The 16442-nt window shown below is 63.4% G+C and overlaps 2 protein-coding genes and 1 long non-coding RNA gene across 11 annotated transcripts in view; 2 read left to right on the top strand and 1 right to left on the bottom strand.

Moving 5' to 3' along the window:
• The window catches only part of C19H19orf25 (chromosome 19 C19orf25 homolog), a 99084-nt gene extending 95407 nt beyond the window's left edge, over positions 1–3677 (top strand). For 2 of the 3 annotated variants that reach the window (XM_077976314.1, XM_015122283.3), the window contains exon 3: positions 1735–3677. In XM_077976314.1, coding sequence (XP_077832440.1) covers positions 1735–1961 — 227 coding nt within the window. In that variant the 3' untranslated portion in view covers positions 1962–3677. 3 annotated transcript variants of the gene reach the window in all.
• APC2 (APC regulator of WNT signaling pathway 2) overlaps positions 3634–16442 on the bottom strand; it is a 27648-nt gene continuing 14839 nt past the window's right edge. For 6 of the 7 annotated variants that reach the window (XM_015122353.3, XM_015122354.3, XM_077978662.1 and 3 more), the window contains exons 12-15: positions 16138–16215; positions 15844–15960; positions 14827–15041; positions 3634–11643 (exon numbers count right to left, since the gene is read on the bottom strand). In XM_015122353.3, the coding sequence (XP_014977839.2) occupies positions 6591–11643; positions 14827–15041; positions 15844–15960; positions 16138–16215 (5463 nt within the window). In that variant the 3' untranslated portion in view covers positions 3634–6590. The remainder of the gene's footprint in view (positions 11644–14826; positions 15042–15843; positions 15961–16137; positions 16216–16442) is intronic. The other variant, XM_077978666.1, reaches the window with a different exon arrangement.
• Positions 6285–16185, top strand: LOC144336951 (uncharacterized). Its single transcript, XR_013409416.1, has 3 exons — positions 6285–6420; positions 12251–12390; positions 15770–16185. It is a non-coding gene; the product is annotated as an uncharacterized LOC144336951 (long non-coding RNA).

Raw genomic sequence — 16442 nt, 5'->3', positions numbered from 1 at the left:
ATTAGAAAATTCTGGGGCCAGGTGCAGTGGCACATGCCTGTAATCCCAGCACTTTGGGAGGCTGAGGCAAGAGGATGACTTGAGGCCAGGAGTTCAAGACCAGCCTGGACAACATAGTGAAACCCATCTCTACCAAAAATACACAAATTAACTGGGTGTAGTGGCGTGCACCTGTGGTCTTAGCTACTCAGGAGGCTGAGGCAGGAGGATTGCTTCTGCCCAGGAGTTGGAGGCTCCAGCCTGAGTGACAGCGAGACCCTGTCTCTGAAAAAAAAGCAAAGAAAAATCGAGTGGCTTTTCCATTTAGGCATATTTTAAGTGCCCAGGAGCCTCTCATGGCTGGTGGCTGGTGTGGCCCAGCATCGGTGGAAGGTGTGCACATCATCTGGAAGGTTCTGTTGGCTGGTACCGGTCCAGGTGCCTGAGTTGTGTTTATTCCCAGCATGCAGTTGGGGTGTTTATTCCCAGCATGCAGTTGGGGTGTTTATTCCCAGCATGCAGTTGGGTCATCTGAGGGCGCTGGGGCCATGGTTTCAGCATCATGGGCTCAGGTCCATGGCCGTTGAGTGTGGGGAAACTGAGGCACGTTGTGCCGGGGGCGGGGGGCTCATAGAAGGTAGAGGGGCCTCCTGTGCTGGCCTGCCTTCATCCAGGCACTGCCCGGCCTTTCCCACCCTGTTGCTAAAGCAGGAGGTGACTGGTGATTTGATCAGCCCAGGCTTGTGTGGCACGTGCAGCCTTCGTCATTGCGAGACCACACTGCCGAGGGGCAGGCCAGAGCCGAGGAGACCCTGACGCTTCTCTGAGTGACCTTAAAGTCTGTGCTGCACTGGGCTTGCATACTTTGGGGGCCAGGGAGCCTTACATGGTTTCCGCCGTATGCGGGAGTCACCAGGACATGAGTGCCCACCTCTCACCCTTGCCGCCCCGCCTCACTAAGTGTGGGCTCCATGAGGTTGCATGGCCCCTGGAGAGATCTTCGATGGCGGGCTTGTTGCGTCTCTGGCTTCCAGTGAGAGCAGGAATGAGAGCCAGGCCGGCTCAGTGGAGCCCATCTGGGTGGGTGCCACAGCTGTTGCAGGAATGGAAGCCCCAACCCCAGGAGGGCCACTGCTGGCCAGGCTCAGCTCTTTCTCTGACCCCATCCCTCTGGTCACACGCTTTGCTAAGGTGGGTAGCCTAGAGCTGGAAGCCCTTCTTGCCACCCAGCCACTGTGCCTCTCCCAGCTGATGGGCCAGGAAGCCTCCATTATTTGATATTTATTTATTTATTTATTTATTTATTTATTTAATGAGACAGGCTCTAATGAGACCCTGTCACCCAGGCTGGAGTGCCATGGCGCGATCATAGCTTACTGTGTCCGCGGCCTCCCAGGCTCAAGCAATCCTCCCACCTCTGCCTCCGGAGAAGTAGGGACCACAGGTGCATGCTACCATGCCCAGCTAATTTTTGTATTTTTTGGGAGAGATGGGGGTCTCACTGTGTTGTCCAGGCTGGTCTCTAACTCCTGGGCTCAAGTGTTCCTCCCGCCTCAGCCTCCCAAAGTGCTGGGATTACAGGCTTGAGCCACCACACCTGGCCGCTTTCGTCATCTTAAAAAGACCCCGGCTGGCAGCTCACACCGGGACTGCAGGGAACCCTGCCCTTTGGGGGCGGTAGTGAGGTGTGCCCAGGAGGCTGCCCTCCGGGGTTCCCTGGTCAGCAGACAGTGATGCTGCTGTGTTCTATCCCAGACCCCCCAGTTCCCTTCAGGATGATGGAGGATGCAGAGGCCCCAGGAGAGCAGCTCTACCAGCAGAGCCGGGCCTACGTGGCTGCCAACCAGCGGCTGCAGCAAGCGGGCGACGCGCTGAGGCAGAGGTGTGAGCTCCTGCGGCGAGCTGGCGAGGACCTGGAGCGGGAGGTGGCCCAGATGAAGCAGGCAGCACTACCGGCGGCGGAGGCTGCCTCCTCAGGCTGACCTCTCGGGGTCCGCAGGCCTGGGCAGCGCACGAGGTGGCCTGCGCCCGGGCTTTCCCTAGGGGTCCCTTGGCACCAGACGCATTCATGGGGTCCCAGCCTGGGTGGGTGTCTGACACAGGCACCCCTCCTGACGCTGGGGCTGCGGTTCATCCGTCGTCCCATTCATGCCAAGTTGGTGGGACCCACCCAGCTGGCTCTGTCCTGCGTGACCTGAGGGCCCACTGGGGTTTGGAAGAGGATAAGGACCTTACTGCTCTGCTGCGATTCTGTCCTCGGCTCACGGTGGCCATGCTCTGTGGTGGGGCCCCTGGGAGCAGGCGCCACCTCCTTCCTCCCGGGGGCAGGCACTCGCCCGCCCACTTCTGAGTCCAGGTGTCGGGATCGAGGTGTTAACTGTGATTCTATCCAGCGAGTGCCCACCTGATGTCAGAGCAGCCTGGGGGCCAGCACGAGCCCCTGACCCCACTTCCTTCCGGGCTCTGGGCTCCTCCCACGAGCCACGTTGATCTTCACAACGACCCTGGGCTGCTGGGGTCACTCAAGCAGCCCTGAGACCCAGCCAGGCTGGGCGCAGCTCCACGGCACAGGTGTCTCCCAGCCACTGCCCTTGCTGGAGGACTGCTGTGAGTCACTGGCCCGGAGCCCAGGGTGTCCTGGGCCTCACAGCCACCCTCTGGCCGGAGCACGTCCTGGGCCTGATTCCCTGCGGTTCTGGCCCCGAGGGAAGGGGCATTAGGGCGGCAGAGGGACTTGCGAAGGGCTTTTCATCCTAGACATCAACTCGAGTGGAAACCTGGGCCAGGCGGCCCAGAGGCTGGGCCCGGAACATAAACCCCTTTGTGTGTGTCTGGCGGTCTGATTGGTGCCTCCGTGAGTGGCCCCTTCCTGGGGCTCTGGAAGCTGGGGAGGGATGAGCACTGGCGACCCTGGGAACCCTGCTCAGTCCTGCCCAGCACCGCATACAGGGACCGTCTGCCTGACTCAGAGACCTGGGGCTGCCTCACCCTCTCTCCAGACCCACAGCCAGCTTTGTTTCTGGAATGTGGAAGATGTTTCTTATTCCCTGAAGAAAGGGGGCCTGCCACACACAGCCTGGGAGGCGCCTCATCCGGAAACAGGGACTTGGCTAGCCGGCCTGGGCCCTGGGGACTTCTCACTGGTCACTCTTCTGAGTCCGCTCACCTGGCCGAGGGGTGTCCCGGCAGGATCTCAGGGTGGAAGGTGGGGAGGGGCAGCTCCTGCCATCCCTTGCCGCCCTGCACTTCTCTGCTGCTTGCAATCAAAGCTTTCCTCTCCCCGCGCTGGGCCAGGGCTGTGCTCCCTGAAGTGACTTTGATGTGGGGCCATCCCAGCTCCTAGTTGCTCATGGATGCTTCCTGCCCCACACTGGGGCCTGCCATAATAACTGGCCCAGGTACCAACACCCAGGTTGGACCCCCTGGAGCCCGCTCTCCCTCGGGACCAGGGGGAGACTCCTGGCCTCACCCAGTGCCCCCCTGCCCATCTGGGTGGGGTGCCCCCAAGTAAACCCTGTGCCCCCAGTGTCTGCTTTCTGGCTCTGCTTCCAGGGGTCTAACCTGGGCGGTCTCCTCAGCAAATCTGCCTCAGCACATAGACGGCGATGAACCCGCCTTGCCCGCAGCCCATTTGAGGAACGGGTGATGGCGGCAGGCAATTCAACAGCTCAGTTTATTAAATGTGCGCGGGAATCGGACAGCTGATGGTGTCCTCACGCTGAACAGATGGCTTTACATTTAGGGGAGGACAGGCTGTTACTATTTACACATTCGTTTAACACTCAGAGACCCGGTACAAAAACGTGGGGTGGCAGCTAGGGGAATCCGAGACAGACCAGGCGTGCGTCGTCGGGGCTGGACCGGGGCAACAGATGGGGCGGGGTGAGGTAATGCTGTCAGAGCTCGGGAGGACCACGCCGGTGGGCACAGCAGCCCGAGTTCAGCACCCACGTGTGGTGGTGTTGGGGGCCAGTGGCGGTCACCGTCCATCAGCCTCAGGACACTGCCACCCTCCCTGCATCCTCAGACCCTCAGTTCCTTAGGATTCTGGCCCTGGAGTGTCGGGGCAGACGACCCCTTGTCACCCTGGTGCAGAGAGGCCGGTGGCCAGGCAGGGGCCGCGGTGGGCATACCTTGAGTCAATTGTCCAGAGGCCACCAACTGCCTGTCCCCTCCTGGAGACAGCTGGACTGGGCAGTGAGGTGTGGCTGTAGCCCCCGCGGCAGGGGGTGGAGAAGGCGAAAGTGAGCTCAGGACTCAGGGTGGCGGGCAGGGCCAGTGGCCAGGTTGCACTCCCTGCTGCTGGGCAAGGTGGCACGGGCAGGGGCCGGCCAGACCCAAGTTCTGTGAGCAGCACCAGGTGTCTCCCCATCATCGCTGCCACCATGCTCCCCCCAGAGGTAGCTCTGGGAGTTCCCCACGGCCCACATGGGGAAACAGAGGCAGGGAGCCGGGAGAGCACCGCCCAGAGACTTACCGTGTGTGGAAGGCAGTGCTGCACCTCCTTGCACAACCCTGGCCCTGTCACCAGCGACCCAGTGGCTGGCTGCGTCCTACCCCTTGACGATTAGAGGTGCAGCTGGCCAGGGCGAGCATGAGGGTGAGCACGTGTTTGGCATCCCCAAGTCCAAAAGCCCCGGAAGAGACCCCAGGCTCCCCCTCAGGCCATGGATGGGGACAGCAAGTGTGAGATCCCCGCTGGGTCCTGAAAGGGGGCTCCTGGCAGGCAGGAGGTCGCCCCACTCAGCCTGCATTCTCCCCGCTCTCTGCTCAGCCACCCGTGACCCCCTCTTCCCCCAAAACAGCCCGACAGCCTCGCCTGGCTGCGAGGTCCTAGGAGGGAGGATTGAGCACCTTCAGCACGAGACGTCCTCCCCGGAGCTCCTCATCCTGCAGGGCGCGGGCCCAGAGCATGGGGTGCAACATGACATGCATTCAGAGAAGCAGCAGCGTTAACTGGGGGTGGGGGCTGGGGTCAGCTTCTCTCACAGTGACCCTGAGTTGAGGACAGCGTCTTCTGCCAGAAAGGCTGGCCTTGCACATGCTGGGGACAGGACGCAAGGGATGGTGGTATCCGTGATGGGGCTGGGGTTTCCTTCTGAGCTCCACCGACCCAACCCTCAAACCCCGCTTCCCTTCTCCCGGAGAAGGCACCTTGGGCGGTGAGTGTGTGCCCTCGGCCTGGGCAGATTCGTGTGTGAAGGCAGCGCCTGCCCGAGCTGGGATTCTGCAGAAAAGAGGTCGTCGGCTCCCTCTGCAGGATGAGGCGTTGCCCCAGTCCCAGAGCCCTGGCCCCTGCGAGTCCCACCCCACGCAGGAGACCCAGCTCCCATCCTCCCCGGCCAGGGGATGAGGCAGCCAAGCCCCCCAGGCCCCTCTGTCAGTTTTCACCTCATCTGGCACTAAGTACTCCCCAGCCCTGTGTTCGCCTGCCGGAAGGCCCCCGGACCTCCGGCCTCGTCCCAGAGCCCCGAGTGGAAGGCAAGGCTGGGTTCCCTCTGTCCCCGCCCCAGCTGTGCTGTCTCTGGAGTCCTAGGGTCTAGCACTTTATGCATCATGAACCAGAAGGGAATTGAAAAGGGACAAGATCAGCAGCAGTGCAGTCCTGGGCAGTGACCACGCCCACATGTGATGGTCTCCGTAACGTGCAGGCTCCGCTGGGGAGAGGCCAGCGCGGCCTCCAGGTCCCAGGGCCTCGGGCTCACGGCCGGGACTCCCCTCAGTCTTCTTTCCATTGACCTCGCCTGCCGCGGCTGGGCCGGGCCGATCCTGACTCCAGTGACCCTTGGGGTCGCCCCAGCTGGAGCCAGCATCTCTGGGCTGGGGTCCAAATAGCCGGCCCGGCGTCTGCACCAGGGTTCCAATGTGCGCAGCCCGCTGCCTTTCAGTCTTCCGCCAAGGGGTGCAGCAGGCAGGGGGATCCGTTGGCCCCTGCCCCTCCCACCCCCACCCTTTTGGGCTCCGCCGGGCGCTTGGGCTCCGGGTTCCCTGAACACCGTCGGGGCGGGGCTTCCTGCCGGGGATCGGCCACACCCCCACCTCGCACTCCCACAGCTGGGGCTGAGAATGAAAACAAACCCTGCAAAGCCCTCATTAGCGAATTACCCGCGGCTGCCGTGATTACAGGCTTCGCCCCTGCGCGCCGCGGAGGCCCCCAGCTGGCAGGCCCGCCGTGGCGCCGCCCTCCGCGAGCCTCGCCCCACCTGCGGCGGGCGCCGTCCCCTCCCCAGCGCTGCCCCTGCGAAGCAGCGGACCCAGACCCGGACCCGAAGGCCGCTGCCTCCCTCGCCCGGGGTCAGGCAACGGCTCCCGACAGGGGAAGGGCCGCGCGCTCAGGGCTGGGCCCGGGCGCCCTTACCAGCGCTCCACGGCCGGGACTTGAGGCCCAGCGGCCGCCCCGTTTCCTCCTGGACCCCCGCGATACAGAGGCAAGGTCTTCCGGTGAGGCGCAAGGCCGCAGTGCACTGAGCGGGGGCTCTGAGGGTGGTGGGGCTCAGGTGGGCAGAGGCCCTGGGGCGACCTACGGGGAACATCTACAGCGCAGGCCTATGGGGCAGCCAGACCCGGCCGCAAGGCCGGGAGAGAAAGTTCCAGAAGGCCGGCCTAGGCCACTATTCCAGGAGGGTGGCGGAGGAGGTGGCCGGGGCTTTCTCCGCGGCCGAGTCGGTGGTGGCTGCGACCACCATGGGGCTGGGCACATAGTTGAAGGGGGGTACTCGGGCCGAGCGGCTGGGGGAGCCGTGCCGGCTGGCGGGGAAGCCCCCCACGGCGACCCCCAGGCCCTCGTGCACGAAGGGTGCGGAGATGGGAGCCTTGGCGAGGCTGGGCCCGTCCACGTCGCTGCCAAGGAGGGAGAGCTGGCCGCTAGCGGGGGCCCCGGGGGGCTCCCTGCTCTCCAGGCTCGGGGACGTGCTGGAGTTGGTCTTGGGGGCGGCGACCTCCTCAGTCTGGACCACGGCGTCGCTGGTCTTGCGCGGCGGGGGCCCGGCCGGGGCGTCCTCGGGCGTGGAGCCCCGCAGTGGCAGGGCCGTGGCGGGCAGCGTGCTGCGCAGGATGTGGGGCACGTCCTCGTCCCGGATGCGCCGCCACGTCGTGCCCGGCGCAGCCACCCTGGGGAGCGACCGGGGCTCTCCGTCGCTGCTGCGGCGCGCGGCGTCGGCTGGGGCTGGGGCAGCCGGGACGGCGCCGTCGGGTCTGCGGGCAACGCTGATGTGCGGCAGCGACGCGTAGCGCTTCACCGTCTCGGGTCGGGCGGCAGGCGCGCGCACGGGCAGGCGGGACGGGCTCTCGGAGCTGGTGCGCCGGGCAGGGCGCTCGCCGGGGCCGGGTCGGGCCGCGGGGGGCCGCTGCCGGGCCGGGGCCTGCCGGGGTGCCGCTCGGAGCTCTTCGCAGCGCGAGGAGCAGAGGAAGACGGCGGGCAGCGCGGGCCGGCCGCGGCGGGGCGAGGTGCCCTGGGGGGCAGAGGCCGCAGACTCGGCCGAGGATAGCTCGGAGCGGCGGCGCCGCAAGCCTGGTGACTCCTTGATGAAGGTCAGCTGTCGCCGGAAGCCTGAGCGGTCGGAGGACTCGCTGCCGCTGGAGAGGGCCGAGGCCACGCGCACCAGGCCCAGGCGGCCACCGCGGGCCCCCGGGCCAGCCTCGGTCCCCGCCCGGCCCCTGGGGCCCGGCTCCGGGACTGCCCGAGCCAGCGGGGGCGGCCCCCGCCGGGCCGGCTTCTGCATGAACGGGATACGCACGGGCGACCTCTGCGTCTTGTGCTGCTTCGCCAGAAGAGTGCGCGCCGGCGTCTTGGGCACTGGGGAGGCCCCGGGGCCGGGCAGGGGCCCTGCAGCCTGAGTGACCAGGGGGCGCTTTCTGGGCAGGGGCTGGGAGGCGGGCGAGGTCTGGGAGGAGCTGGAGGAGGGGGTCTTGGCGAGGCGGGCGGGCGGTGTAGCGCTCCTGGGGGGCTGGCTCAGCGTCCCCAGTTCCGAGGTCTTGCCAGGCCGGTGTAGGCTCCGCGACCGCTGCTGTCCGGGGCTGGGAACTTTGGCTGGAGCTGCGGACTGTGCCAGGCAAGGGGGCGCCACCTTCCGTGGTGTGGCGCGGGGGCCGGGGGTCCCTTTGGGCTGGGCACGAGGTGCCGGACTGGGCACATAGATCACTGTTCGTCCCCGGAGCACAGCTGGCACCCCGGGCGTGGTCTTCTGTGTGCCACGTGGCTTCTCTGGGCCTGCAGGGGAACGGGGGCTCCCGCTGGTCTTGGCTGAGGCTGCGCCCCGTTTCTCTGGCCGCCGGGCACTGCCCATTTCGCCCCCCGCCTGTCGTCCCTTCCTGTGTTTGGGGGGCTGTAGGGTAGACCCCACTGACAGCCCGGATACAAAGGACAGGATGGAGTCGGACTCGGACGAGGCCTCGCGCGTGGCAGCTGCTGCCTGGTGCAGCCACGTGACGATGGAGTTGGCGCCCTCCTGGATGGCGCGCCACTCCACGCTGTCCAGGTCAGAGGCCCGGTCCGAGCCCGCTGCCTCCTCGCCGTGTTCCCGGGACCCCTCCGCAGGCCGCTCATCCAGCCGGGTGGCTCGGGGCTTGCGGCGCCGCAGGCCGGACACTGGGGGCCGGCGCCTGGGCAGGGCCGAGCTGATGCACCGCTGCAGAAGCTCCTCCGCGGCCCGCGGGCTGGGCGAGCTGTCGCGTCCGCCTCTCGGGCCCGGGTCCTTGGTGACCGCGGGCTCCTGGCCTCGTGGACTGACGGAGGGCGGCTCCGGGGGCTCGGGCTCGCTGAGGGAGCTGGCGGAGGAGCTCAGGGAGTAGCACGGCGGGGTCTCGTCAGCAATGAGGCTGGGCTGGGCCCGGGTGGGCGGCGGGGCGGATGGTGCGGCCTTGGACGGGGCAGGGGCCTCCTTCCGGCCCTGCAGGCGCTCGCGGGTAAGAGCGCGGGGGATGGCCGATGTGCGCCGGTGGGTGGGCGTGGGCGCAGCTGCCGGGGGCTCCTCGTCCGAGTCGTTGCCATAGAAGCAGTACACGGCCTCCTCGGTGGGCGTTGTGAGGCACAGCGACTGAAGTGCCCCGTCCCCACGGGTCCGGCCGGGCTTCGAGTCGTCCTTGTCTGCGGGGGCGCTCGGGGGCCGGCCCAGGGGCAGCTCCAGCCCTGCTCGGTTCTTGCCAGTGCCCCGAGCCTGCTCCACGCTGCGGCCGGCGCCTCCCGCCTTGTGCCGGTGCCCCACGGCCTGCCTGGCAGAGGTGGGGCGGCCGGTGGGTCTTTGCCTGCCCTCTGATCCCCCGGGCTGGTCCCTGGGGGGTCCCTGCAGTGTCTCGTCGCTGAGGGAGGCGGCGCTGGAGAAGTTGACTGGCGTGCCCTCCGCGGAGTCAGTGCAGGAGTCGTCCTCCTGGGCCCGGGCAGGGGCGGGCACCAACATGTAGACGGGCACGGGGAGCGCGCGGCGACCTGGCACCAGCGCCGAGGCCACCTTGCGCAGCCTGGCAGGCACGGCGGCCCCCAGGCACTCCCGCAGCAGCTCCAACTCCTGGTCCGCGGCACCGCGGGGGCGAGAACCCGTGGGCGCTGGCCCCTCCTCCCGTCGCCGGTGCCCTGCAAAGTGGAGGCCGGCGCCCCCTGTGCCCCCGCCGCGCTCTGGGCAGGCCGAGGGCAGCAGCCGCAGCTCCACGTCCTGCTGCACGTAGTGCTCGTGCAAGGCCAGCGCGCTGAGGCTCGAGGCGCACGAGAAGTTCTCATCCGGCTTCTCCACGGTGAAGCGCACGCTGCCTGCGTCCAGCTCAGACGGCAGCCGGCAGCGCTCTCGGCAGTCGGCGATGTCCAGGAAGCGCTTCACGTAGCTCTCCCACTGCAGGCTGAACTGGCTGGCCTCGGGGGGACCCTGCGGCGCAGGCGCTAGTGGCGGCGTCTTGCTCCGGCTGGGAGGCATGGTCTGCCCGGGGCTGTCGGGCAGTTCGCTAGGGCTGATGGTGCCGCTGCCCTGCCCGCTGCAAGGGTCACTGGGGATGGAGCTGGCAATGGACGGGCTCTCAAAGCTACCCAGCGAGCTCACAGAGCTGCAGCGGCTCAGCACCAGCGGTGTCTCCTGCACGTAGTTCTCTGAGGAGCTGGACGGCGTGGCGTCCTCCACCCCCAGGCCCCGGCCTCGGTTGCGCCGGGGAGCCGGAATGGCTACGGGCAGCGAGGTGGCCCCGGGTGCCCGCCACACGCTGTCCAGCTCAGCCTCGCTGGGGCCCGCCTCCTCCAGCCCCTCCAGAGAGGAGTCAGTGTCATCCAGGTCACCGCCCTCGCTGGGGCCTGGGCGGCCGGCAGAGGACAGTGAGGAAAGGGAGCTGCATCGGGACAACGAGAGCGGACCCTCCTGCGCCACCAGCTTCTGCAGTGCCTTGCTGGCCACGGACAGCGGGGCGGCTGCTAGCTTCTCAGGAACTTTGCTCAGGTGGTCTGCCGGCAGCCAGGCCTGCTTCCGGGCTCCTGGAGAGGTTCCAGGCCCCGCGAGGGGCTCCGCACCCGCCCTTGAGGCACCCTCGAGCAGTGGCACGTGCTGGTAGGTAGGTGACAGCTTGATGGTACGCACGCGGGCGTCGGCGGATGTGGCTTCACGGGCAGGCGGCTCGGCCTGGCTGCCCGGCAGGTCAAGGTCAAGCCGGCTGGGCCGAGGCTGCCCACACCTGGGGTCCTCGCGGCGCGAAGCCAGTGCGGCCAGCGGGCAAGGCAGCATGTGTTCGCGTGGGCAGTACCCGTCGCTGGCACTGCCACTGTTGAGGCTGTCGTTGGAGAGGCTGGCGTGGGCCGCCTTGAGCCGCAGCAGCGGGTGCGCCCGGCTTCCTGCCTCTCGCCGCCCACCCTCCGGGCCGCGGCATGGGGAGCAGGACTGGGCGCGGCCCTCCCGTGGCGCCTCCTGCCCCGGGTCTCCAGAGCTGAGGCTGAAGCTATCGTCGGACGAGGTATGCAGGGCGGAGATGTCCTCCACCAGCTGGTCGATGCGCGCCACTGCAAGCGCCAGCTTGGCCTTGGCCTTGGCCGCCACGGCCGCCTCCCCACTGGCGTCCTTCTCTGCCTCCTTGCCGCCTCGGCGGGTGGGCGGGGTGCGGGCCAGCGCCTGCCCCTGCAGGAAGGGGCTGCCCAGGAAGAGGGACAACGCGGCAGGGCTGGCTGGCTCCCCGGTGGCCGCGGCCGCGGCCAGGGATGACGGTGCATCGTCGTCGTCAAAGCAGCCAGAATCGGAAGCATAGTCTTGGGCCAGGCCGTCCAGGTGTCGCAGGGGCGGCAGCGGCTTCTTGCTGGTGGCCTCGGCTGCCGGCGGGCGGTGCTTCTCCAGGTGCTCCAGCGCCTGCGCCAGGTGCCGTGCGTCCAGCTCGGCCTCCAGCGCCCGCTGCTTGCGCACGTACAGGCTGGGCACGCAGCTGCCTGGGGACACGGCGGTGGCAGCCGCCTGGTGCTTGGCAGGTCGATGGGCGAGCAGGTTGCGCAGGGCGGCGGCGCTGCCCATGGCGATCATCTTGTGTTTGGAGTGCACCAGATTGCGCAGCATGCCCACAGCGCCCAGGTCCCACAGCAGCTCCTGGTCTCGCGCGCTGCGGGCTGATAGGTTCCAGAGTGTGCCGCATGCGTTGCTCACGATGGTCAGGCTGTGCGAGGTCAGATGCTGCAACAGCGTCTGCAGGCAGTTGTGATCCCGGAGCACCTGCCTGTGGGCACAAGGGCGGGTTAGCCTGGGCCACCCCCCACCCTCCCCTGCTCACCCAAGGGTGGGGAGGCCAGATGTGGCAGATAAAAGCAAACCCATCTGGTCAGGTTTGGATCTCGGAAAGACTAATTTTTGGTATATGTCCCAAAGATTGCATGAGACAGACTATAACTAAATTTTTTTATTTTTATTTTTTTGAGATGGAGTTTAAAAAAAAAAAAAAAAGGCCAGGTGCAGTGGTTCACGCCTGTAATCCCAGCACTTTGGGAGGCCTTGTGGGGCGGATCACCTGAGGTCAGGAGATGGAGACCATCCTGGCCAACATGGTGAAACCCTGTCTCTTTTAAAAATACAAAAATTAGCTGGGTGTGGTGGTGGCGCCTGTAATCCCAGCCATCCGGGAGTCTGAGGCACGAGTACTGCTTGAACCCAGGAGGCAGAGGTTGCTGTGAGCCAAGATCGTGCCACTGCACTCCAGCCTGGCAAGAGAGCAAGACTCCATCTCCAAAAAAAAAAAAAGTGAAAAACAGCATGAATAATATCCTATATGATATCTGGGATATACTTAGATTCTGTCTATATCTTTTTTTATTTTTTTTATTTTTGAGAGTCTCGCTCTGTGATCCGGCCTGGAGTGCCGTGGTGCGATCATGGCTCACTGCAGCCTCCAACTCCTGGGCTCAAGCAATCTTCCTGCCTCAGCCTCCCAAAGTGCTGGGATTCCACAGGCATGAGCCACTACGACCAGGTAAAAATAATACTTTGTGTTTTCATAAATAACATGTAAATGTTTTTATTTTAATGTTACTTAACAACTTTTTTTTTTTTTTTGAGACGGAGTCTCACTCTGTCGCCCGGGCTGGAGTGCAGTGGCCGGATCTCAGCTCACTGCAAGTTCCGCCTCCCGGGTTTACGCCATTCTCCTGCCTCAGCCTCCCGAGTAGCTGAGACTACAGGCGCCTGCCACCTCACCCGGCTAGTTTTTTTTTTTTGTATTTTTTAGTAGAGACGGGGTTTCACCGTGTTAGCCAGGATGGTCTCGATCTCCTGACCTTGTGATCCGCCCGTCTCGGCCTCCCAAAGTGCTGGGATTACAGGCTTGAGCCACCGCGCCCAGCCAACAACATTTTTATTTTAATAATTTTTTTTTTTTTTTTTCTGAGATGGAATTTCACTCTTGTTGCCCAGGCTGGAGTGCAGTGGTGCGATCTCGGCTCACTGGAAACTCCATCTCCCGGGTGCAAGCGATTCTCCTGCCTCAGTCTCCTGAGTAGCTGGGATTACAGGCGCCCACCACCACGCCTGGCTAATTTTTGTATTTTGTTTTGTGTTTTTTTGAGACAGGATCTTGCTCTGTTGCCCAGGCTGGAGTGCAGTGGTATGATCTCAGCTCACTGCAACCTCCACTTCCTGGGTTCAAGCAAGTCTCCTGCCTCAGCCTCCCAAGTAGCTGGGATTACAGGCGTCCACCACCCCACCTGGCTAATTTTTGTGCTTTTAGTAGAGATGGAGTTTCACCATGTTGGCCAGGCTGGTCTTAAACTCCTGACCTCAGGTGATCCGCCCAGCTTGGCTTCCCAAAGTGCTGGGATTACAGTCATGAGCCACCACGCCCAGCCAGTAAGTTAATTTTTAGTATTAGTATATCCCATGCGTATTTGGGATGTATTTCAATTAAAAATATTTATTTTTATAAATAAGTACTCTTTATTGTTTGGTAAATACTTTAATAAAGACAGTTATATTGATATGATTTAAAATAAATTTGAGACAGGGTCTCACTCCATCACCCAGGCTGGAGTGCAGTAGCGCGATCACAGCTCACTGCGGCCTCCACCTCCTGTGCTCAAGTGATTCCTCCACCTCAGCCTCCTCAGTAGCTGGAACTACAGGTGGATGCCAAGCCCAGCAAAGTTTTTTTCTTTCTTTCCTTTTTTTTTTTTTTTTTTTTGAGACAGAGTTTTGCTCTTATTGCCCAGGCTGGAGTGCAGTGGCGCGATCTCGGCTCACTGCAAGCTCCGCCTCCCGGGTTCCCGCCATTCTCCTGCCTCAGCCTCCCGAGTAGCTGGGACCACAGGTGCCCGTCACCATGCCCAGATAATTTTTTTGTATTTGTAGTAGAGACAGGGTTTCACCGTGTTAACCAGGATGGTTTGGATCTCCTGACTTCATGATCCGCCCATCTTGGCCTCCCAGTGGGATGACAGGCATGAGCCACCGCGCCCGGCCCACACCTGCCTAATTTTATATTTTTAGTAGAGATGGTTTTCTCCATGTTGGTCAGGCTGGTCTCGAACTCCCGACCTCAGGTGATCCGCCTGCCTCGGCCTCCCAAAGTGCTGAGATTCCAGGTATGAGGGACCCAGCCCAGCCTGATGTAACTTTTTTTTTTTTTTTTGAGACAGAATCGTGCTCTGTTGCCTGGGCTGGAGTGCAGTGGCGCAATCTCAGCTCACTGCAACCTCCGCCTACTGGGTTCACGCCATTCTCCTGCCTCAGCCTCCCGAGTAGCTGGGACTACAGGCGCCCACCACCACGCCCAGCTAATTTTTTGTATTTTTAGTGGAGATGGCGTTTCACTGTGTTAGCTAGGATGGTCTCGATCTCCTGACCTCGTCGTGATCCGCCTGCCTCGGCCTCCCAAAGTGCTGGGATTACAGGCGTAAGCCACCGTGCCTGGCTGCCTGAATTTTTTTTTTTTTTTTTGAGCTGGAATTTCGCTCTTGTTGCCCAGGCTGGAGTGCAGTGGCGCAATCTCAGCTCACCGCAACCTCTGTCTCCTGGGTCCAAACGATTCTTCTGCCTCAGCCTCCCGAGTAGCTGGGATTACAGGTGTGCGCCACCACACCTGGCTAATTTTATATTTTTAGTAGGGACCGGGTTTCTCCATGTTGGTCAGGCTGGCCTTGAACTCCCGACCTCAGGTGATCCGCCCGCCTCAGCCTCCCAAAGTGCTGGGATTACAAGCGTGAGTCACCACGCCTGGGCTGAAGTAATTTTTAATGTAATAAATCCGCATTTTAGTATATCTCACACAGTATTTGGGACATATTTATGCTGCAAATAGCAGCCCCAGGGGAAGCCTTGGGAGCATCCGTTCACGGGAGGACAGTGCCCAGCCCAGATCCCCTGTGCCCGCCCCGAGTGCAGCTGCCTGTGTGCGGGTAGGGGGGTGGGGGCTGACCTGTAGTCCTCACGGGTGGCGATGAGGCTGGACACGTTGCGGAGGATGCCGCCGCCGCTCTCGATGATGGCCAGCGAGTTGCTCTGGCACTTGTAGGTCAGGGTGCTCACCAGGAAGCCCAGGGCGCCGTCCACCTGGCAGATGGCCGCCTTGTTCTCCGTGCTGTGTGCAGACAGATTCCACAGGGCACTCAGCACACTCTTCAGGGTGGACTCCTGGATGAGGGGCGGGAGAGGGGCGGGTCAGGGCCTGAGTAGGCCAGGAAGAAAGGCTCCCACACTCACGTTCAGTGAGGTGGTTTTTTTTTTTCTTTTTGAGACGGAGTCTTGCTCTGTCGCCCAGGCTGGGGTGCAGTGGCCGGATCTCAGCTCACTGCAAGCTCCGCCTCCCGGGTTCACGCCATTCTCCTGCCTAAGCCTCCCGAGTAGCTGGGACTACAGGTGCCCGCCACCTCGCCTGGCTAGTTTTTTGTATTTTTTAGTAGAGACGGGGTTTCACCGTGTTAGCCAGGATGGTCTCGATCTCCTGACCTCGTGATCCGCCTGCCTCGGCCTCCCAAAGTGCTGGGATTACAGGCTTGAGCCACCGCACTCGGCAAGGTGGTTTTTTTTTTGAGATGCAGTATTGCTCTGTTGCACAGGCTGGAGTGCAGTGGCACAACCTCCGCCTCCCACATTCAAGCGATTCTCCTGCCTCAGCCTCCTGAGTAGCTGGGATTAACAGGCATGTGCCACGACGCCCGGCTATTTTTTTTTTTTTTTTTTTGTAGAGAAGGGATTTGACCCTGTTGGCCAGACTGGGCTCGAACTCCTGACCTCAAGTGAGCCACCGCACCTGGCCCACACTTGCTTTCAAAGAGCAGTGACATGAGGAGTGAGCCCCAGCCGGTCTGAGGCTGGACCACCTGCTAAGCAACTAACAACTTGATTTCTTCCCAAGTCAGAGAGCTCGCCCGCTGCCGCCAGCGTCTCCTTCCAGTGACTGAAGAACCATCCCTGCTGCCCACCAGGTGCCCACCTTGGTGGCCCGCAGGACACACTGCACCAGGGCTGTCACGCTGCCCGCCTCCCTCAGCACCTTCTTGCTGTTGATGTCGGCCCTCCAGGACAAGTTCCGAAGGATGCTGGACACCACCTGCGTGGGGTGAGGGGCAGGTGTGGTGGGACTAGGGTCTAGGCCTCCCAAACCCCCCAGCAAGTGTGAGGCTGCAGAGTGGGACGGGACCCCCCCGCCAGCCCACCACACCCCTGGGGAGGGGCCTCTGCCTGTCAGGACGCCCTGGAAGGCTGTCCCCAACACCCTGTCCCGTACCTGGTGGAGCTCCTCACTGTCCGAGGCCAGCTGGGCCACGATGGCCTCCATGCAGCCCCGGCGCGCACACAGGGTGGCCTGTTGGGGGTGATGCAGCCAGGGTCACGGGGTGGGGCAGGAGGGAGACGGCGCCCCTCACCTCCCAGCCTCGTCTGTGCTGCAGCTGCAAACCCGAACCCCTGCTGATCCTGACCACCATGGGAGGGTTACCCCATGCTCAGGTCGGGAAACTGAGGCCCAGACGGGCAGACACCCAGCCTCGGGGCCCCCCCTACAATGAGGGCCATTTTCTGCAGAGGCAGCAT

Source organism: Macaca mulatta, chromosome 19 (assembly GCF_049350105.2).
Source record: "Macaca mulatta isolate MMU2019108-1 chromosome 19, T2T-MMU8v2.0, whole genome shotgun sequence".
Classification (NCBI taxonomy): Eukaryota; Metazoa; Chordata; class Mammalia; order Primates; family Cercopithecidae; genus Macaca; species Macaca mulatta.
Note: the sequence above shows the minus strand (reverse complement) of the source record. Positions and strands in the feature narration are given on the sequence as shown.